The sequence below is a fragment of the Mangifera indica genome, chromosome 20 (genome assembly GCF_011075055.1).
Source record: "Mangifera indica cultivar Alphonso chromosome 20, CATAS_Mindica_2.1, whole genome shotgun sequence".
In the NCBI taxonomy this organism is placed as follows: Eukaryota; Viridiplantae; Streptophyta; class Magnoliopsida; order Sapindales; family Anacardiaceae; genus Mangifera; species Mangifera indica.
In genome coordinates, this window is record NC_058156.1 from 7,926,621 (window position 1) to 7,951,741 (window position 25,121).

Here is a 25,121-nt window from a genome sequence, read left to right on the forward strand (position 1 = left end):
TTGGGATTGGTCCCAGGGAAGATCATGACACATGGTGCTGGTTTTTAACGAAGTTGCGGGATTGTATTGGTGAGGTACCTCAGTTGGCCATCATTTCAGATCGACATGTCAGCATATTTTCTGCATTGGCTGAAGTTTTCCCTGGTGTGCATCACGGTTATTGTTGTCACCATCTCCATTGTAACATGCGGTTCAAGTACAAAAAGAATGCTAAAGTCGCATGGATGTATTGGAAAACAGCCAAGGCGTACACTGAATTTGAATTCCAACAGGTCATGAAGTCACTGTCCCGTTTGCACCCTGAGGCAACTGCATACTTGTATGAAGTGGGTTTTGATCGATGGGCACGAGCATATTTTCCAGGGCATAGGTACAATGTAATGACTACCAATATTGCTGAGTCATTTAACACCTTAGTCAAACATGCTCGAGGTTTACCTATTACTATGCTGATCGAGTTCATTAGAGGTACATTACAGCAATGGTTTTATGAAAGAAGAAATCATGCCAGTAAGTTCATATTCACTATTATACTATGTTATAAATATGTGTTACTAAACTTATCCTTGATTACTAACCAGATTAATTTATATTTATATGATTTACAGATACTTGTACCAGTCCAGTCACACCTTGGGTTGAAGATAAGATCGTAAAACGTGTACGGAAGTCATCAAACTTAGAAGTGCGTCCTATAACAACTGAACGATACCAGGTTCTTGGTAGTGGCCAATGCCAATATGATGCCCTGGTAGACCTGACGGAGCATACATGTACTTGTAGAAAATTTCAATTATCAAAGATTCCCTGCATGCACGTTATTGCTGTAGCCAGATATATGAAGCTTACAACCTGCCTTCAATGGGTGCATTCATACTACAGCACAACTTTTTATCGAACAGTTTATGCAGACGCAGTCAATCCATTGGGAGATCAGTCAGAGTGGGTTTATCCGGAGGAGGCAGCTGTTATCCACCCACCATATGTGCATCGTCGTCGTGCAGGACGTCCAGCAAATAAAAACAGACTGCCTTCTCAAGGAGAGGTTGTTGAACAACTTATCTGTAGCCGATGTCATCAACCTGGACATACAAGACAAAACTGTAGAAGCCCTATTCTAGTACCTAGTTCTGTACCATCAAGTTCAGGAAGAAAGAAGAAAGATGGGAAATAAATGCACTTGTTATTTGTACTTGTTAATTTTAATATAAATGTTATTTTTCTACTTGTTTTTGTAACTCTGATGTTCATGAATGTTAATTTTAATATAAATGTTGTACTTGTACCTGTTTCTGTAAACCTAATGTTTCTGATTGTTACTGCGAATATTATCTTTTTATATTGATTTTTTTATTTTGAGTCTACAAAGATCCTTCGATTACGCTTCACAATTCCTTATATCGAATCACATGCATATTCAATCCTAATAAAGGCTATATATTGAAAGTTGAAAACAATTTATATATATATATGTCTTGCAAATATTCTCAATATTTAATAAACTTTGATATTATTTTTCGTTGATAAATTTTGAGAATTTTTTCTTTTTAAATATTAACATTAACATTTTCTGTAACAAGTTTATTATGATATTTTAAATTAAAAAAATAAATTAAACAATTAAGACGAATTTATTTGTGCAAAAGTAAATAAAAAATAAAATGACTTGTTGTAATAATGAAATAAATGCCCTTTTTGTTATACATCTTGTTCTCATATTCGATTAAAAAATATATAGATAATATATCATTATATTATTTTATTTTTTTTATTATATGAATTTCTTAACTATCAAATTATCTTTTTCAACTCTTCTCAAGTATTTAATTTTAATTACAGTCTTTTCATATTTCTTAATTTTTTGATGAAGTATTTTTAACTATATATTTGTTATGAACATATAAATGAATCAATATATAGATAAATAAATATATATAGAAATGAATAAAGAAATATATATACAAATACAAATAACATATACAATAACCGTCAATCAATATCCTGAAAATATAGCTGCGTGCCTAAACGAGTGCGCAGGTGTAACGAGTCCTCCCCCTTAAAGCATAACGAGCGGTGAAGTGCTAAACACTCGATGTATCGTAACATGAACACCCCACAGTCACCTGATAGGGGCGCCTGCTGCGATATATCCACCACCCTATGCAATGCAAATGGATCGTCCCGTGGACTCCGACGCGAATCGGCCCAACATGATGTCACAGCTAATAAATGCGGTATCATCGACATATATCCCAACATCTTTTCCCTAAATAGCTCCGGGTCAGCTGTGAAACTCTGTAAGGAGTCGTAAACCGTAATCTTCCACTCCTTCAAATCCAACACCCCTGCTACCCAATGAACATTCTCAAAGTTTATTGGGATAAAAACCTACACACGTTGATATAATGTAATTAGATATTAATCGATTATTCTTGAAAATGTACTCGATCTTCGATTACTAACCTCATCGATCATACCCCAAGGTTGCAAATGCAACTCAGGTGGGTAATCTGCATCCACCATACGTGTAAAGAGCGAAGGGAACTGGTAGCTATTTGGATCTCTCGTCTAGGCCGCATACTTATGAGGGATGTATCCAACAAAACAACTCAAAACCGTCGTCCAATTCTGCCGAACATTCGTAGTATCGTCATGCTGGCGTCGATGTAGTAACCCTAAAAACGAATCAACATGCTGAAAAAACAGAAGATATCACGTCATCAGCTCATAAAAGGATTATATAACCAAAATACGAAATTCATTTGTTAAAGTGAACTCACCTCGTCAGACAACCATCCAGAGGTGTTCATGAGTGTACCCCAAAATGCAATTTTGGTCCGCACACCTATGTCATACACATGACGTTTCTCGAACATGTTCGGCTTTGCATACCACTTCTTGAAAACCTCCTCACGTTCGGTTTTCGATAACTGCACAGCGGGTCTCGTTCGTTGGCCACGTGGTTTCAGAGGATTCGTGTATGGACTACGAATCAGGGGTCCCTTCTTGACAATCCTACCACGAACTGTGCGAAAATACTACTCCAAAACAAATGAAATATTAGGTAAAATGAATAATAAATTATTACAAGCGAATTTAATAAATTTATTAAAAAATTAAACTTTTTAATACCTTCTGCATCGCTGGAGTCATAGCTGGAGAATCCGCAAGTGAAGCTATATCGAATATATTTTCTTTCGAGACCGACTGTATTCAAATAAATGAATTGACTAAATAGAATGATAAATTATTTCAATGAAAATAAGTTATTAAACCTCTTGAAAATTCAATTACTTGCTCCTGGTCCTCGTGTGCAGTGATCTCAACAACATCATCAGTGACCTCATCATCCTGGGAAACAATATCGATCACTTGTTTTCCTTTGCTTGGAGTGTTGAGATAGATCAAACGAAGATCCTATTGTAACATGATAGAAAGGTTAAACAACTGTTGAAATTAAAAAATGTAACATATGATAGAAGAAATTTCTGGCACTTCACCTCAACCTCCTCCCAATCCGTAATCGGAGCATCCGCATGTGGTGATCGATCGACATCGGTAATATCCTATGACAATATTAACATTTAATATTAGTAAATCAAACTATTGAGCAAAAAAATAACAAAGTATTCATTATATAATGTACGTACCTCTAATATCGAAACAGACGTCACAATGGGATCCGTAATCGGAGCATCTGCATGTGGTGATCGATCGACATCGGTAATACCCTATGACAAAATTAACATTTAATATTAGTAAATCAAACTATTGAACAAAAAATATCAAACTATTCATTATACAATGTACGTACCTCTAATGTCGAAACAGACGTTATAATGTGATCCGTAATCGGTGCATCCGCAGAAACGTCAGACCGCTGTCACAAAGGACGATAGTAACAAGTTTAGAATAAATCAAATTATAAATGTGTAAATGAGATATAATATTGTATAAGTTATGTTTGACGAACCGGAATAATCACAGAAGGCGTCGACGGAGAAGATCGCATGTGAAGTGATCCATCGCCGACATCCTGTATCAGTATTAGCAATTAATATTAATTAATCAAAAAGTTATATTTAACGGGATTAATAGATATATAATCAAATAATTCAGATATAACATTTATTTCAAAATGACGTTCTAATTATCTGAACCATCGTATGAGGTGCCATCGAGAAAACCTCATGCGATGATATATAATCGCTAATATCAACAGTCAATATCATATCTTCTTGGGATGGTCTCTCATCAAATAACCGACGCTGTAATAATTTTAACATATTAAAATTTATTTCAAAAGTAACATTTTTAAAATACTATAAGCAATTAACACTCACATCGACAACAGGTGGAGACGGGAACGTGAAAGCCCCTGTCGATACTCTGTCACCATCGTCCCGAGATGGTTGTAATATAATTTACAATTATTATAAGATTACATATGATTGTGTATATAAATAGATGAAATATCTTATAAAATATTAACTTTTTTACCTGTGCGACAGTGTCTGTGTGGTGATGAGAGTGTCCGACCTTCGTACGAGCCGTCGTATCCACTATACGACTCAATCTATCCTCTATAAGAGTCATCCTAGCCTTGATGCAAATAAACCTATCCTCCATCCTAGCCTCTAATCCAGTAAGTCGATCTAAGATAAGATTTCCCCATCGAGCCAATGCAACATCAAAGTGATGAATGAAGAAATCTGATGGAGTGGTAGGAGGATCATCTGATATCTGCTCAGTGGTAGGGGGCCTAGGCCCGGGACCGGGTGATATAAGCTCCTCGATAGGGTCGCTGATCGGGCACGTGGAAAGGGGGCTGAACAGAAGCATCAACAGGAGGAGGAGCAACGATCGGAGAACTAACGTCACGAGGACTCGATGGTGCACCTCCTAACGTCGAAGAAGATCGACTATCCGACATCCCTGTATATCGGACGATATCCTCATACCACTCCGTATCTCTCTCAACCGGAGATAAATCTAATGAAAAATTAACATCATCCTACAAGATATTTATTTTAAGTATTTATTATTGTCATATCCAGAGTATATGTTAATACTGAATAAATTAGTACTTACTGGATCTCCAGTGAAGATAGCGGAGATAGAATCCCATCCCGGAATGTCCTTCGTGTGCCATCTCAACATTCGGGCGGCCCCCACATACGGCGACTCCTCTACCCATCGAAATAACGAGTCCAGCGTCTCGTAAATCCAAAACTGCAATATCAATATAAATCGACTATTTTATATATTTACAATCATATTAAACTAATTTTATTTTAAACATTCATTTTTTGTTTGAATTAATAAATATAATAATTACCTGAAATGCTAATGGAAATCCCATAATGCCATACTGCTTAAGCTGATTTTCCTTTTTCTTTTTCGGACCGGAATCTATAGAAATTCGGGAGATGTTATCGCATATAGAGCGATATGTCATCTGCCACACTCGTACTCCCCATGGGTATGCATTAAACCCATCCAGATGATCAACTAATTGTAATATCTTCTGGGGAATTGTTTTCCTCAAGTCACCCCTAATAACCCCATGTGAAGATAAAACAACAATGCTAACTTAACTGCATCAGTGTCATCCTCCCCCCACGGTCTCTGCTGGAACACACGACTCAAATCAGCATATGTAACTGATTTACAGCCGTGAAAATATGTCTGGAGGATCCGATCTGTAGCCTTCGATGGAATGTAGAGATCGATATCTACCAAATGACTAAATCGAAGGCCTGTCATAATAGCAAACTCATACGCACTGAATCTGACATCCACGTCGTTAACCCGAAACCATAACTCCTCTCCCGAAGTCACCTTATTTACCGCTCGAAGGATGAAGGAATGTATTAGGACCCCACTAAATCGACTATCCTTAAACTCTAGGAAGTGTCCGAAGCATGTACGTCGAAACATTTGTAATTGTCTCTCTGTTAATAATTTTTTGATCACGGCTGCAATATCTCTATATCCACGTGTAGTAACTTGAGCCTTAAAGTGTTTTTCGAGAGGAAATCGCAGTTCATCTTTGCTTTCGTCTCTTTTTCTCTTTTGTGCAGCTACCTGTATGAAAATTAAATTACAATTATATTAAATTTAGGCCAAACGACTATTTCCCACCCAAGGTATGCTGTAATGACAAGTTTCCCCCCTTTAACTATGGAAATACCAAACACCCACCCATGGCCAGTTAAATTTAACAGAACCCTAACGCCTGAAAATTTTATCTCCTTTTGCCCCCCTAAAGTTTGAAAACAAAAATTTCCCCCCAGCCTAAGTTTAAGAAAATGGCAGTTTCACCCTAGGGTTTGGTTTTGAAATCTCCGGCGACCTCTCCGGCTCCGTTGCCGACGGCTTCTCCCTCCCGAAGAATCCTCTCCTTCCGGTGATCGGTTTCCTCCCATTTGGAGGCCCGATCGTCTTCCCCGACGAAGTTCTTCGTCTCCCACCGCTTTTCCGGCGACGATCGGGCCTCCAAATGGGAGGAAACCGATCACCGGAAGGAGAGGATTCTTCGGGAGGGAGAAGCCGTCGGCAACGGAGCCGGAGAGGTCGCCGGAGATTTCAAAACCAAACCCTAGGGTGAAACTGCCATTTTCTTAAACTTAGGCTGGGGGGAAATTTTTGTTTTCAAACTTTAGGGGGGCAAAAGGAAATTATATTTTCAGGCGTTAGGGTTCTGTTAAATTTAACTGGCCATGGGTGGGTGTTTGGTATTTCCATAGTTAAAGGGGGGAAACTTGTCATTACAGCATACCTTGGGTGGGAAATAGTCGTTTGGCCTTAAATTTATATAAATTTTATGGAAGAAATTATTCAATTCTATACATAGAGGCCTTATTTGAAAAAATAGATATCAAATTCGAATTCTACACGTAAAAAAACCTTAAGATGGTTAAATTTTAATTTAATCTCATATGAAAAATATCAAAAAAGCCCTAAAATTTAATAGAATTGTATTCTGCCCCCCTGATTCTAACCAGAGGAAACGCATGCTGGATAACTCTGAAAAACAGCAATTTGGCCCACCACGCGAATTCGCGTGTCCACCACGCGAATTCGCGCGTCAACCTCGCGAATTCGTGAGTCCACCGCACGAATTCGGGGGGTTGACCGTAAGTTTGCCAGCCCACCAAGTTTTCTAATTTCTAATATTGCCCACCACACGATGAAATACGCAGTTTCACCCCCAACCACACGATTCCGTGTAGTCATTCGTGTGGCCACGTTTCACCCTCCAAACTTCGTTTTTCAAACTCCATTTCAACAACAATAAACTCTACACCTAATCTAACATAAAAGCCCTAACATAATTCATCACAATTAGCAAACAATCAAGCATTTTACACCCAAATTTCAAACCGAACCCTAACGCAATTTACACCCAAATTTCACATCAAATCGCTCAAATTGTGAAATGAAATGCATAAAGAGATGACAAGGGTTGTTTTACTAACCTTTTTGTCCATCGTCGTTGCTGGAAAAGTCGGAAAAATTGCCGGATAAAGTCGGAGTTGCCGAGTGCGCGAAACGTGAGTTCAAAACGGACTGTTTTCGTGTGTTTGGCTTTTGTGCGCGTGGTTATGGAGGATTTTGAGTGGAGGGGCATTTTCGTCTCTTCGCAATTTTGGGGCATTTTCATTTAATGTTAAAAGTTTGGGGTAATTTCGTTTTTCCCCTTAATCTTTGGGGTAATTATTTTAATTTCCCTTTATACTACTCTTTTTGTAAATATTAAAAATTGAGGAGATACTAAAATAGAAAATGAATTTCTATCCTTTGAATGAGAAAAATTTTCATTTGCGCTAGATAATATTGTGCTTTTATTTATATATATATATATAATTAATTAATTTAAAATTATTTAACTATATAATTACATATATAAATATAATTTTATTATTTTCATTTATAAAATATAAAATAAATAATATTATACATATATATTTTAGATATATAAATAATATTTCATAATATAAATAAGTATTATTTTATTATTAATTCAAAAATATCAAATAACATAATAATATATTATTTCTGTATTTAAATTATATAATAAAAATATATACATATGGTTTTATTAATATAAAATATGTGGATAAAAAATATTATACATACATATTTTGTCGTGCATATATAATTTGCTAATATAGAATTGAATATTATATTTATTATTAATTTAAAAATTTTTAATTACTCAATGAAATATTTTATATATATATATATATATATATATATATATATATATATATATATATATAATGTCTACACTGTGGGCACAAATCTGTACATTTCACACCCTGATTTCATGAATAATCCATAGATTAATTAATTTCTTTCAAATAATATGATATAATTAATAATAAAATTATGCATATATATTTTGATATATAATTTAATACATAAATAATATATTTTTATGAGATCGAATAATTTTAAATTAAAGATAAAATAACATTTTAATATACATAATATTTCAATACTTCTCTTAATAGTTTAAAAAATGATAGTTATATTTCAAAAAAAAAATAACCAAAATGAAATATTTTAAAGTTAGTTAGAATTTTGATATTTTTTGTACAAACAATAGATATAATTTTATATACAAATAATTATATGTTATTATTTGATTGAGTATTGTTTTATCTTTAATTTTAAACTTCTCGATCATATACTTACATATCATTACTTTTTCACAAAATTATGTATATTATTTGTGTATATAACCTTATTCTTTTTAAGAAGTTTAAGTGATAAATTTATTAACTGATAAAGATATATTGATAATTTAATATTTATATTATATGTTATTAACAATTTTTTAATTTTAATAAAATATCAAAACAATTATTTCTTAAAAAATTAATAATTCATTTTCAGAACTAGAGTTAGTTTAAATTGAGTTTGTTCAATCTCAAACTCTAATGAGTCTAAAATAAGCTCAAACTTAAGATCACTTGAGTTAGAGTTTAAAAGTTCAATATTTTCGAGTTTGAATACTAACTTGAGGGTATTTAGTTTGTCAAGTTTACACATTTAAAAAATATGATACAAAATAATATTGTTTTAATCAATATGTATTAAAATGACGTCGTTTTAATAACAAATTAAACTAAAAACTTGATTCGAACTTGAGTTTGAGTCGAACTTGAGCTCGGCTCTTTTAAAATGAGTTGAGTTTGAGTTCTGTTATATATAAATCAAATTGAATTTAAGTTCAGACGAGTTTAAATTCAGTTTGGTTTGAATGTAACCTAAATAGGAGTGGATGACGGGTGAAAGTTTTGCTTGTTGAAACTTGAAGGATGGCAGCGTCGTTTTAACAAACTCTAGCTGGATTAATAATAATCAATCTCGGCTGCTAAGTATATTTGATTTTTGTTTTTCAAAGATGATAAATTTGCAATTTTATCACTTACACGTAAAAGTAACGTAAAACAAAAATTATAATCCTATCAAATAATTTGAAATACCAAAAGTAGCCCCATCAGAATGGAAAATGACATTTAAAAAACAGAAAGGATTCATGTGCTCTTATCATCGCACAAACTTTAATTGTATTAAAATTCTAGACGCATGTGCGGCATGTGCACTTCATAGTCAACTAAATATGGAGTATAGTTATTAGTCTCATATGATATATGATATATATTTTATAATATATTATATATATAATAAAAATAAAAAATAATATATATTATGAAGTGTATCATAATTAATATGATATGGTAAACATATCATACGATATAATACATATTCTACGATATGATATATATTATTGATACTGATCAATATATTTTTTTAAAAAAATGATAATGTGATAAAGATATATGTGAAAAATTTTAAATTTTTAATGATACTTGTGATTTTTTTCAAAATTATGACATGTTAATTATATTTTTTATTATTTTATTTTTTAAAAATTATATTATACGATAAAATATTATATTCAATACATGATATGTAAACTAAGTTTTTAATATATTATACGACATATGATTCAACTATTAGTATCGAGTAACATATTGAAAAAATAGAAAAAATATTGTGGAGTGATAAAACTGACTCTATCTTTAGAGGTGGTAATTTATTAGATTGGATTGATTTTGGTACCGTTTAAATATCAGGTCATGTTAAGACTTATTATTTAGTGGGCTTTTATATTGAGTTAATTCGATAAAAACTTACAATTCAAAGTGCGACTTAAAAGGTCTTGAGATATGCCCTTACGGACCTTAACAAACTAATGGACCTTTTGTGTGTTGATTCAGAAAATAAATTTTTTATTTTTTAATTATGTAAAATTAATTTTTTTAATTTTTTTTTAACTACAACGACAGATTGTATTAGATGGGCTACTCATAAAAAAATTAATAAAAATTAAAAAATTAATTCAAGTGTATCAGATCTTGCTTAGTCAGCCCACACGCAAGCTTTATCTCACGGTTTGCTAAACTCGTGAACTTTTTCCCCGTACCAGACAGAAGCGGGCCATGTCAAAATGCCCGGCCATTTTGATATTCCTAAATATGTCACATGTGGCTGCAAAGATCTACAGTGATAGACACAGACAAGATTCTCCCATCTACGCCAAAGACAGAGTTGGACCCATCATGGTCCCTTCATTCTTATCGGAGTTTTAAACTGGTAAACTTTTAACAGTGAAGAAAATTTGTGATTTACGTAATATTTTATTATAAAATAAAAAATTATTTTAAAAACAATTTATTTAAAAAATTATTAGATATAAATAATTATTATATTTAATAAAATTTGATAAGTATAAATAATTATTATATTTTATTAAAAGTAATAAAAAATATTAATAAATTATTTAACTTAAATGTTTTGAATATAATTATTTTTAAATAGTTTTTATATTAATTAAAAATAAATTTATTTTTATTTCAAAAAATTAATAAATAATAATATAATTATAATAAAATCAATATTACTTTAATAATCTTTTAATAACTAAGATAAAAGTGATAATTATATTACCATCAATTTTATTTATTATGTCAATATTAGTAATAGAGGATTATTATAATATTTTATTATTAATAAATAAAATAAAATAAAATAAGTAATAAAATATAGATTAATAAGATAATCTTTAAATTTTTAAATCCAAATGACCTATGGGAGAAAAACAAAATGATTGCTCCACTCAGGATTTGGCTCACATAAGAGAAAGGAGAAAAAAGTTCAAACTTAGAAAGAGGATTTGTATAACATGGTTGTAATTGCATTTTCCCGCCTCTTCTTCATTTCTGCTTTCTTGGACCTCCAGTTTGTATCAAATACTCCCCTCCCTAGTTTCCTTGTTCTCGAGGGAAAAGATTGGAAACTAAGCAACGCTGTAAGTCATCTATGAATTCCAGTGTTGTTGTCTCCTGTGACCCACCTTGCCATTGCACCAAAAGTTTGACTGCAGGAGCCTGTGGAATGAGTGGAGAGCCCTTGTGTTGTGGTGGCAGTACATATATGAGAGGCTTGTATGTTGGCATGAGCATGGAAGATGTCATGAATTCTTGCATCTGTTGGGAACCGAACTTTGTAAGCCGCCTTCCCTGTGATCTCCTGGATTTGGAATGGTCAAAAGCACTCATTCTCACCTGCCAATATCTTGATCTCAATTCAATTTTAGAGAAAACGATTGCTTCCCAAGTTTATTTAACAACTCTTCGATCCTTAAATGGTCAATTGATTGAATGCCTATAGTTTATATGCATACTCCGAGTCCTATCTAACTTCTTGACTAACATCATAGGACTGGAATAAGGGCTAATGTCGCTCATAATCACTCCAACATCTAGCATTTCTTTCACCGTTTTTGCATCCTTCTGCAGATTACCATGTCTATAAGGCCTGAAGTTTACAGGTTGAAACTTCCTTAAAGGTTAATTTATGGTCATGCCATCTCCTAGGAGGAAGACCTTTTGGCTCCTCAAAGACTTCTCCAAACTGCCCTAATAGAGCTTCAAGTAATTCAGGCCCTGCTTCCTGACCACTGTCCATCGGAGCATGTAATTCATATAGCTGTACCCCCCATAAAATTGTCCTCCTGTCATAACAATTGGATGAATGCTAATTGATGTGGCTTACTCAATGGTTTTTTTTTTTTTTTTAATAACGAGAAACTATATCTAATTCGGATTAAACCAATTATATTGAACAAATAAAATTTTAGTCAATAGCTTGTTGAGTTGTTCTCCTTCAATTATAGTCCCTTCATGCCCCTTTTGTCCTTGCAATGTATACTATTGATCATTAAAACTAAGACTTTTTCACTGTTTTTCAAAATTCTATACATCGTCCTTTAGAGGGCGTTTGGTTTGAGTAATATTTTATTACCAAAATAGAAAAATTAGCTTAAAGATAAATTACTGGGTATAAATAATTACTATATTTGATAAAATTTAGTACGTATAAATAATTATTGTGTTTAGTTAAAGGTAATAAAAAAGTACTAGTAAATTATTTTACTTAAATGCCTTTGAATATAATTATTTTTAAATATTTTTTATATTATTTGTCATATTAATTAAAAATAAATTTATTTTTGTCTCAAAAAATTAATATATAATAATATAATTATAATAAAATTAAGATTACTTTGATAATATTTAAATAACTAAGGTGAAAGTGGTAATCAGATTACCACTTATATTACCTGTCATGTCAACATTGGTAATAGAAGATTACTGTAATATTTTATTACTGACAAACCAAACAAGGGAATAAACGATAAATTACCAAGGTAATTTTTAAAAACTAGAACCAAATGACCCCTTAGAGTCACCAACAATTGAGCTCCTAGTAGAGGTTGCAATGTGCTACACCGGTTTCGATGCGGTCCACCATGCATGCAGGTCATATTGGGCTAAGGCCTACACAATAATGAATCTTGCGGGCCTAACTAACTTGTAAAATACTAAATCTCGTGACATGACTAGGGTTAGATTCGAGTCGAGCCAAGCTAGAGCTCAATTCAGTTAACATATAGTTGAGCTCGAGTTCGAGCTTGACCTCATTGAGCTCGTGAAAGTCAAGTTTGAACTCGGTTCGAATTCGATTCGACTCTTTTTTTGTTATTAAAACGACGTCGTTTTAATACATATTGGTCAAAACGACGTTATTTTGTATCAAAATTTTTAATTAGAAAATCTGGTGAATAGCTCGAGCTCTACTACAGCCGGCTCGTTTCGGACTCGATCGAATCGAGCTCGAGCTAATTCGGTTCGAATCTAACCCTAGGCATGACTTATGCTATAACAGATTGTGTTGTGTCAAACCCTTAATGGGTTAGGCTGCCAAAAGCCTATAGGCTGACCTATTAATTATATTTTTTAAATTTTTTATTGTTTTTTGTTATGCATTTTATATTTCTTATACTAATATTTTAGTTTTCCCCTTAATAATAATAAGTTTAATAATAATAATTTTAGATTCCTCACATTTTTTTTTGTTTTTTCATAATATTAATGAATATTTTTGGGTTCCACATAAATTATTTGGATTTTCTATATAATAATAAATAATTAATGAATTAAAAAAATTGTACACAATATTTTACTAGGCCAAATTGACCCACACAACTTGCTACAGTAGTGGGTTATGCCCCACAAGCCCAACTAAAAAATGGGGCCTGGGCTGGGCTGGGGCAAACCTGAGGCCCACCAGGTCCCCTTTGACACCTATGGTTATCAAATGGTTCCTTAACTCCACCCCTTCACATAATCCTTTACATTGTAACTCCTGTATATTGGTGACAGTGACTTGCACTCCACTCAAAACTCTCAGGGAACATCCTAATTGATGAAATTGAGCATCTCCTCTAGATTTGATGAGAGGCCTTGATGCCATTGGGTAGCTCTGCCTTCAAGATGAACTGCTACTAACTTCACTTGATCTATTGATGGTGTTCAAATTCCACCCTTAACATCCAGTTATATTAAAGTTGTTTGTATTCAATCGTGAAAACTCTAACTTCATTTCTTCCTCTCGCTACTAACTTTTACCCTAAACCCTATCAACTTTACACAGCTATCATTTTTGTTCAACCCTTATTTCAACTTATGATTTCTAAATAACTGTAACATTTACCATTTGGCAAAACAATAACTCTTAGCCTATGTAATACCCTTAGGCGAATCCCATATCGACAAAGCACGGGAGAGATGCTGGGTTTGTGTGTGCTCTGCTATGTATCCCACATTGGTTAGTGGTGGGAGAATTTGATTGGTTAAATAGCCTGTGAGCTCCTTAAACTGTTAAGACGCGTTTTGGGTTGCAAAGCCCATTAGCAAACCCATGATGGACTGTGTGTCCAAAGTGGACAATATCTTGACAGTGGACCGGGTTATTGGACTAGGGATGTTACAAATGGTATCAGAGCAGCTCCGCGTGTCCTCTTGAACGATGGTGGGGCAAACCTCAGCGAGGACGCTGAGTCCCATAAGGGGGGGTGTATGTGATACCCTTAGGCGAATCCCACATCAACAAAGCACGGGAGAGATGCTGGGTCTGTGTGTGCTCTACTATGTATCCCACATTGGTTAGTGGTGGAAGAATTTGATTGGTTAAATAGCCTGTAAGCTCCTTAAACTGTTAAGACGCGTTTTGGGTTGCAAAGCCCATTAGCAAACCCATGATGGACTGTGTGTCCAAAGTGGACAATATCTTGACAGTGGGCCGGGTTATTAGACCAGAGGTGTTACAGCCTACCTCTAGAAGAAAGTCCTCAATAATATCAAATTTCGTACGATAAACAAATAGAGAATATCATCATATAAATATTTTGGTTATGAAATAATTGAAAAAGAAAGATAAAGTTGTGTAATGTAGTGGGGGCTGGGACACGTCAATTGATGTGAGCAAAAAGTCTAGTTAGGAATCTTAAAGAAAGACTGTAAGCAAGTCAAGACAATGTTAGTATGGCCCAAAATCAAAACCACTTTCGAATCTCAAGTCACAACCTCATTGTCAAAAACTTCATATCTTTCATCATGTTATAAACAACCCAACAGATATTGTCCGCTTTGGGCCTATTAGCTCTCACGGATTTGTCTACTGAGGTGCATCCGTTGAGTTAAGGGCTTCTGACCCCTGCCTATATACATGCTCAGTGGACTGCACGAGAGCGATGTGGGACTTCAGGTCACAACACACCCCCCTCCATTGCGAATCGTGCTGATAACCTGTTATAAACAGCCTGAACAATATTGTCTGCTTTGGTTTTCAGGCCCGCACGACTTTAAAATGCGTCGTTCAAGTTAAGGGCTTTTGGCCCCTGCCTATATACACGCTCAGTGGACACGTGTTATAAACAGCCTGAATGATATTGTCCGCTTTGGGTTTCAGGCTTGCACGATTTTAAAACGCGTCGTTCAAGTTAAAGGCTTCTGGCCCCTGCCTATATACACGCTCAGTGAACTGTACAGGAGCGATGTGGGACTTCAGGTCACAACACCCCCCCCCCCCCCCCCCCCCCATCACGAATCGTGCTGATAACGTGTTATAAACAGCCTGAACGATATTGTCCACTTTGGGTTTCAGGCCTGCACGACTTTAAAACGCGTCGTTCAAGTTAAGGGCTTCTGACCCCTGCCTATATACACGCTCAGTGGACTGCACGGGAGCGATGTGAGACTTTAGGTCACAACACATCAATTATTATTACTATGATATTTATATTTCTTCAACTTGTAAAGTTAATGTCATGCATCCCAAATATATATATATATATATATATATATATATATATATATATATATATATATATATATATATGAAAAGATACCAAAAGATGAAATGAAATGCCAAGAGGGGCAATATCTACTGCATAATTTGAATTTCCAGGTACAATGAATATGGGATTGGCCTTTTCTTTTGTAACACCCTAGATTCTAAACTCACTTGAAATTGCAAAGCTAATTTATTCCATAACTTTATTCTAAATAAAAATAATTCTACATCATAACATATTCTTATTTCTCTCAAAATAGACCCAAAAGTAATTAAAAATAATCAACATCTTATAAATAATAATTCATAGTTACAATATTCATAACCAGTATAATTTAGACATCAAATTCTTCGATATCTCAACTCGTTTTCACTTCATTTTATTCCACTCCTCCTAATTAATCTAAAAAACTTATTCTGCAAAATAAAGGAAACAAGGAATGAGTTGTCAACTCGTAAATAAAAATAAACATAATACCTAACTTTTAAATAAATAAATGTTGTATCACAAAAACTTCTTTATTTTCAAAATAATTAGTTTTAAAGAAAAAAAATATAACTTTTGATATTCCTTAACCATAATGAAAATAAAACATTTTCATAAATTATAAGAAAAACAGTGTAAACAAGTTATATTCATTATCATAAGGAAAATCAAATATAAATACTTTATATTAATCAATCATAAGGACAAAGAAAATTTATCATTTGCCATAAGATAATATTAAAATAATTCATAATCTTTACTCATAGAAAGTATAAAATTTGTACTTAGCCTTTGCCATATAGTGTCATCTATATCCCTAGTGACTTGGTCATATTTTTATTCATATTCATCATAAGTTCGTAGACTTTTCATAATTTATATTCATATTTCTATTAGTCCGCATACCTTTCATCATATTCATATTCATATTCATAATAAGTCCGTAGATTCTTCATCGTATTCATATTCATAATTGGTCTGCAGACCTTTCATCATTCAACATATGTCCCTAGATGTTTTATAATCTAATCACATTTATCAATTTATAAATCCATCAATTTCTTATCTTACTATGGCTATTTGGCAAAACCAATCTTATAAAACTTGTTTTTCTAATAAATCTTTATCTTTGAAAAATATTTGAAAATATTTATTCAAGAAATTCATTCAAATCCTTTCGTTTTAACAACCATATAATATAGCATAAGTTTTTTTTCTATAGAAAATATCAATACACTTGCCAAAAGTATTTTAGATAAAAAGATTATATACTTCTAACATATAGTCTTAAAATAAAATCATAATATAATTTATTAATCTTAATAAAAAGAATTTTATAACATAAATAATCATATAAACATTTTCTACGTGCAACAAAAATCATTATATATTATGTAAACGTTTACTTACCTTGATAATTTCTAACTATGCCTTTAATCATCCAATGAGATGTTAATATTTTCACGTTGTCCTAACAATCATAAATCAAACTTAACACTATCAAATCTTAATCTTAGAAGTATCCATTAATAACCTATAAACCTTACAAATAATCATCCTAGTTTTAAATCATACTAAACTCCATTAAAACCAATTGTTCATATACAAACTCTTCCCTGGATAGTTATGGTTTCAAGATTTTTAATAAATTAATCACTCATCATAAATTTACAAAATTTGGATAAATTAAATTAGACATGTAAAAAAATATTCATACAAATTTTCAAATGAAACAAAGTTAAATTTCATTTTCAAAACATTCAATAATGAGAGGACATCAACACTGTCCAGGAAAACCAAATCTTTACTGGGCAACCCTTATTACTTGATTTTTGAAAATTTCTATAGGTATCAAAAATTTATGAAATTTGGGCATAAAGAAATAGACATATAATACAATTTGCAGAAAAATCTTCAGATAAAATCGAGTTACAATACTTTATCAAAACGTTCAAGACATTTAGATCATCAAATTGCCCAGCATGCAGAATTTTTTTATTGAATAGTCATTGCTCTAAGATTTTTAATAAATTCTATAATCATCAAAAAAATAATGAAAATTTCAAATAATTGAAAATGCATGTTATAGAATTTCCAGATTAAATTTTGGTTGCAAATAAAATAAATTTCTTCATCAAAACATTTAATGAATATAGAATAACAAATTGTCCAAAATTTTCAGTTTCTAATATGCGCAAACACAATTATAAACTTAACTATGATAGTAACACAATTAAAACCTAAATAATCAATGATCTGATAGAGGAAATTAAAAACTCAAAATTTAAATTAACTAAATAAAATGAAATTGAAAGATTAAACTTACTCAAATCTCTAGTCTTTTATTGATCGAAATAAATCTACACTTCCCTTTTCTTCAATTGCCAAGTGTAGAAATAAAAACTAATATTATTGTTTTTCTTTTGGGGTCTAAACTTTTAGAAGAACAATTTTATAGTTTATAAGGATCTATTCAAAAAGATAAAGTCTCCTTTAATTATAATCAATTAATACCTCCTTATCTCCAAATCAATCCAATCAAATCACTTGTTTCTATTCTTAAAAATCCATCAAATCATTAAATCATTTTTTTTGGTCAAAGATAATAATTCCTTCTTTATATAATCTCCTAATATTGCTTTGCAACAATATTTATTTGATCTTAGTATCTTCTCATATTTGCTTTATCAAATAGTGTATTTGTTTCCTTTTTCTCTTTATACAAAAATGGTATATTACATCTTTGCTAATATGCAATGGGCACATAAAAAGATTGTAGTAAAATTTGCATATCCAAGGAGGGTTTGTGACCCCTTTAACACTACCAGGTCCTCCCTTGAAAGTGTATGTAAATGAACTCCGCAGTCCATATTTTCAAGTCGAGCACTTGGTAACCTTGTATTTTTTTTTTCTTTAATGATTCCTTTTGATTCAATAAACAATTTTCTTTCAAAGAAAATATGTTTGTGCGATTGAGGGTCCTAACATGTAGAGTCACATGGTTTCACTTCTAACTATCTAGGGAGATATTATCTCAACTCAAACAGTTGATATAATTATGCTAAATTACAGAATGTAAATTCTCACTAGATGATCATTACAACCATGTATGTATCATTTTTTTTCCCAATAACAATCAATAATTTTGAAGAAAAAGGTTTGGAGGGTTTAAAAAAAATTTATATTTTGGGAATTCGGAAGAAAGCAAGGTGCAGGAGTCTAAATATTGACTAAGAAAAATAATAAAATCAGAAGAACAAAGATGATGACCAGGAAAAATAAATTTGGGAGGTAGAACTTTTTAATTTTCAATTTATTGCACAGAACCATCACAGAATAATTACAAAAAACATTACTCAACTCTAGCCACAAAGTTTACATAAAAAAGGAAGAAACCAACCACACTACAAAAACTGACAATAACCTCTATAATATAAAATTAACTCAAGGGCTATAATCCTGTGACAACAGATCTACAAAGACCAATTAAATATACTAATAAAAATTGGTTTAATTCTCACACATGGGAATCACATTGAGCATGAAAAAAATTTACCTCATCAATGAATCAACATAATTAATCCATGAAGACTAAAGAACTATTTCTAAATCAGTTTCTTATTATGAAATTTTTTAACTGATAGAAAGCAAACATATAGGGAAAGTGATAGAATTTAATAATTGTTACAAGCAATGTTTCTCCCCCACGTGAGAGAAAAAGTTGACAACTCCATATGAATGCATTTATGACTTGGATGACTACACACTACAACACATATTTAATTTAATGATGAAAATTTTCATCCCAAAAAAGTCAAAAATTTGTTCTAAAAAGTTATTTGAGATGAAAGATCAAATTGTTGAAAAAGAAGCGTTAGTAATTGGTAATGCCTATAAAAAATGAAAGATCTATCATAGGGTTTCCATCATGTTAGTAATGAATAGAATCATGAGTGATCTACAAATCAATCATCCCTTTAATCATAGACAAAGATTGGTCTATAGAAAGACATCATAACCACTCAAATGATGAAAAACATGAACCTCTCAATAGTACGATTACCAAGTGATCAAATCATTTCATCAACTAATATCTCATCAACACTAAGACATAGAAGTAGTGTCTACTTCATATTATCCTGATCGATCATTTGAATTCTAAAGAACCTACTCAATACAATTAGAATTGAGTAATAACTTAATCCTATTATGGCCACAAAATCTAGTGGTCATAGTTGTCAATCAAATAGTGTTATAAGATATCTTATTTTGTATCTAGGAGTGATGAATTATATATCAATATATCATATCTCTAACACACTTCTCGATATAGCTAGCAACAACTGTATCGATAATCTTAAAAAAGATACGTTAAATTAGTGTTAAATTAGATCAATTGGTGTATAAGATGCTTAAATGATCTCAAATCTAATAATCACATGCACCACTTTGCATTGGAGGATTTTTTTTTCCATAGACATTAAGGTTAACATCTATATGAAATTCTCTTGTTGTTCAGTATAGTGAAAATGTAGACAATATACACCCATGTGTTGTATCAAGTTGTCACTAAACAACTTTGATACTTAAGATCTCATTACCTTTCATTAGAGTCATCAATACAATGATAATCTTACCACATTATGTATGCCCTTGGTCAAGATAATATTGGGGCTATAAATGTTTATAAAATATCTACCATATGTGCATATAGGGTCTTCATGATCACGATATATATTGACACCTTCACATTTATACCATTCTAAGGAAATTTATCTCATACATAAATGCATATGTAAAACAATGAAGAAGAAAAGTCAAATTATTGATATATAAAGATCATACATCATATACAAAGAGTATATGCATGTATACAATAACACCCAAAATTATCGGCTCAAGTGTACCAACTCTATCACACCTGTTCCAAAGGACAAACAACCATTCCAATGCAAGAAAATCAAGAACAAACTGATTCAAGGATGTCATTCAAGGGTTTAGATAGTTTGAAGAAAATTGAAGTCTAAGTGCATGAGACCTGTTCCAAATCTATAATACTCATCCTTTTGGTTATCCTCAAGTCATTCCACTAAGAACAAGATTGTTCCAATGGTCATCACTTATTCTTCTTGAAATTTGATAAACTTGATAGAGAATAGAATGCCAATTTTAAGATGTCAAACAACTATTCTAAACAAATGTAGACAAAAGATATATTTGTTGAAGTTTAGAATAGTTAATTTGATTTTCAAAATTCAAAAGAATTTGGTTAGGAATGTCTGTTCCAAGAACAAAATGCCCACCCTTCATGTTATGTAAAATAAATTCAAAGATTTTTTTTTGAGTCAACGACTTCATTATTAGTTCAAATAGTTAGCTTGCATTATTTATCAAAATTCAATAAAAAATCAAGTCTTAGGAGCAATTCATATGTTGAAAAGTTGATGCAAAAGAAAAGAAAAAGAATCTAAGGTTATTTCTCTAACCCTTAGTCTCTTCGTGTTATTACACTTATATCTTTTGATAGAAATTTGATATTCCATTGTGTAATTAGCCTAGCTAAGAGGCAAAACACTTACAATCTTTGTATTGATAATACTTGGGCGAAATCCCATATAACAATTATAAATGATGAAATCCTCGATCCACTAGTGTACAATGATGGAATCCTAAATAACTAGGGCATAATCCCATAGGAAACTAGTATGGCAGTGGATACATTGATGATGGTACTTCAATGGGGCGCCTCAAAAACAAAAAGGACATAAGAGGTTTGACATAGAAGCTCTTAACCGGTATAAATCCTTAAGCATTTTCTTCACTATGTATATCTTAGATTTAGTGTCAGATCATTATGTCTTTTTTATGTGTTAAAACTAACCAAATTCTTGTGTAAGGGGCTAACAAAGTTTAAAACATGATTTATGTCATAACTAAAATGAAAATGCATTAATAAGTATAGAGGATCACCTGTACCAAAAAAGTACACAAAATTCTTACATGAATCTTGCAAATTACAAAAAGATTCATGTTAAGAAGATTTGAGCATTTGTAGATTTCTTGGACATCGCATAGCTTTATATTAATAAATATTGGTTATTTAGAAGTCATGCATATAAGATAGCCTTACTAATTATATAGGAATTTTTCATAGTTGTAAAAACATAATAACTTAGGGTCAAGTTTGTCATGTTTATCGATCCTACTCATTACATTAAGAGCTTTTAAACATAATAAATTAAAGTTAAATATGTCAAGTTTAATTGATCATACTCATTAAAATCATCTTTGAAAAACATAATAAATTATATTTAAATTTGACATGTTTGGTCGGTTGTACTTATTACAATCTTTTTTTATAAAACATAATAAATTAGGATTTAATTTGACATATTTGATTGATCTTAATAATTATTGTCATCATACTCATTGCTAGCTTTCATCTTCTTGAATATCAAATCAAACTTACAATACTAGTGTGTGTGTATATAGATATATATATTTTAATATGTGAACATCATAATACGATGTAGTCCCTCCTAAATAATGAATTGTTAAAAAATTAAAAAGATAGTTTGGCTTAATTTGTTTTTCTAAAAATGTGAAATACAATGTAATCCCTAGTAAAATAAAAGATAGTTGAGTCCTAAAATATAAAAATGGCCAAAAGACTTGTTCTCACCTAAGGTATAGTGAAATTTCAAAGCCCCACCCTATAACTTTCAAAAACCCAAACACCTACCCATAAGTTAAAATTTGTTAAAATTTTTAGTTAGCTTTAAAGGTAAAATTGTTATTTAATAATAATATTTTAAAATAAAAGTTTATATTATTTACCCTCTTAATTTAGAAAACTAATAAGTTCCCCCCATAATTAAATTTTGAAAAGTGACAATTTCCCCTTACCTGGGGTTTCAAATTTTATCGATGAATTTTTGGCAAATGACAGTTGATCTCTCTTCCTCCTGGTGACATAGCTCCCTCTGACACTTTCTCTCTAACGATGTCGGTTGGATTTAATGAAATCTAGACGAAATCCAAATAAAGAGTCGAAACTCTTTGTCGAGGTCAAGTGATATAAACTTTTATTTTTTAAAAATATTATTGTCAAAGGATGATTTTACCCTTAACCCTAGCTAAAAATTTTAATAGATTTTAACTCATGAGTGTGTGTTTAAGTTTTTAAAAGTTGGAAGATAGGACTTTGAGATTTCACTATATCTTGGGTTTTGGCCTATAAAAATTAAAAAGATACATTTGACACATGTAATTTAAATCTACATATAATAATATATTATATTTTGAATTATATATGCATATTCGGAAATTATGCTTATAAGAAAAGACTTGCTAGTTGCTAAATAAAGGTTTGACATTGTAAAACATAGAGAAATCTTTAAGTTATATTTGGTAACTTTGAATAGGAGGGATTATGTCATATCTAGTTGTTGAATTTTGCATATCTGTAAGTTAAAGCATATAAGGTAACTAGACAAAGCACTTTAATGGAGAATGACATAATTTTGTGTATAAATAGAGAAGTGCAGTTGAAGCCTCCATAACCACTTAAATAGCGAATTCATTTTATATTTTAATCATTGTGTAATGCTTATGGGATTTAGGTGGGATTTAAGTTCCTATTTGATCCCACAAGCATTACACATTACTTAGACATAGAGACACAAATATTATCAGGAAATGTGAAGATTGAAACCTCTACATTTCAATCATTATGCAATGTTTGTGGGAGTCAGGTGGTGGGACTGATTTACTTTTCTTTTCCTTCTTAATGCCACAAGCATTGCAAAATGCTTAAACATAGATTGAATAATGTTGGTGGGACTAAAAGTTAGTGAATCAGAAGTTAACTTTAAAACATTTTTTTTTAGTTTTTACATTCATTTCTTGTCTCTTTTACTGCATGTTCATTATCATCACTATGATTATTTTAAATATTCGTTTGTAACTCTTTCATAGTCTTCCCCAAAGGAGAGACCTTAGGTTTGAGATTCATTGGCGTAATATCAAAATCAATTATTTGAATTATCCAGTGTAATTGTTGTTGGGCCAATTACTAATATAAGATTTTACTTGTTTAGTGTAGTTGGTTTTACCTTAAGAAAGTGGTCTTAATTGTGTAGGGTTTCTCATTGCCAATTGTTTTTTCATATTCTTGATTATGTATTGTTATTGTTGTTTCCTTTTTTTGAGTTTACCAGACATTTATAAGAAACTATTGATAGTTTTAGGTTTTTAGTTAACAAAATGGTAATTCGATATATAATGGTGTTAATTTTTTAAAACGGTTGTTTTTATACACTTTATTTTTAGACTAAAACCCCAAAAATAGGTTATGTAGCTTATAAATTGGCACACTATCTATCATGGCTTCCTTCACTACCCAACATTTATATGAAAAAGGCTATAAAGGGTTCATGGTTTATGGTTACAAGTTTAAGGTCTATGATTTAGAATTTAGGGTTTAAGGCTTAAAGTTTTGAATTTGGGGTTTAAGTTTACATTTTAGAGTTTAGGTTTTAAGGTTTACTATAACACCCTTCTCCTGATATATACTCTTACCTAGAATATGTACCCAAAGAGGTATGTTAACTTTAAACTTCAAACTTTACTAACAATAGATAAAAAATGCATGGTAATAAATAATTTCTCATAATCCCAAAAAGTGTACTTAATAAAATATCAAAAACCCAACATTTCAAATCCATAACAAGATGGCTAAAAATTCAGTACATAAAACAATTGCATAGTTACAATCCTGAGATAAACACATAACAAACTAGCCCAAGAAAGCAAATGTCCAAAACACCCTTTGCTCATGCAACATCCCAAGTTGACTCGTTAGCTCTCCTTATTGTCATCTTGTTGCTTAAAACCCTACCTACGAAACCAAAAAAGAACATAATGAGTGAAATGGACTTAGTAAGTAGGTGGCTTATCAATATCCAATCTTAATATGATATTTTGAATGTTTTTCTAACATCTTAGATACCCATCTGAGTTATTTCGATGCTTAGTGCTCCATCTTAATTGGCAATGTCATCTTAAATGACTAATACCACACAATATATATCAACATCCCAAACATTTGATGAAAGCATGAGACATCTTAGATATCAATTATAAGGTGTACTTAATATACTTGCTAGCCCAGCTTTAGACTATGGATACTATATCACAAGGGAAGGAAGACTTTGAGCCTTTCCCAATATCGCACAAGCATTTGGTGTCATTGTGTGCATGAACATCCCGGATGTTAAATGGTCATTTATCCTTTGGAATAAGTGTGATAGAGTTGGTACTCTAGAGATAATCATTTTGGATGTTATTCTCTTTGTGTAAG

General features: G+C 31.7%; 1 protein-coding gene across 1 annotated transcript; it reads left to right on the plus strand.

The window, feature by feature from the left end:
- Nucleotides 1-224: 224 nt before the first annotated feature.
- Nucleotides 225-1,174, plus strand: LOC123204286. The gene is made up of 2 exons (XM_044620897.1): nucleotides 225-468; nucleotides 609-1,174. The coding sequence occupies exons 1-2, from the start codon at nucleotides 225-227 to the stop codon at nucleotides 1,172-1,174; spliced, it is 810 nt and encodes a 269-aa protein (XP_044476832.1).
- Nucleotides 1,175-25,121: the final 23,947 nt, after the last annotated feature.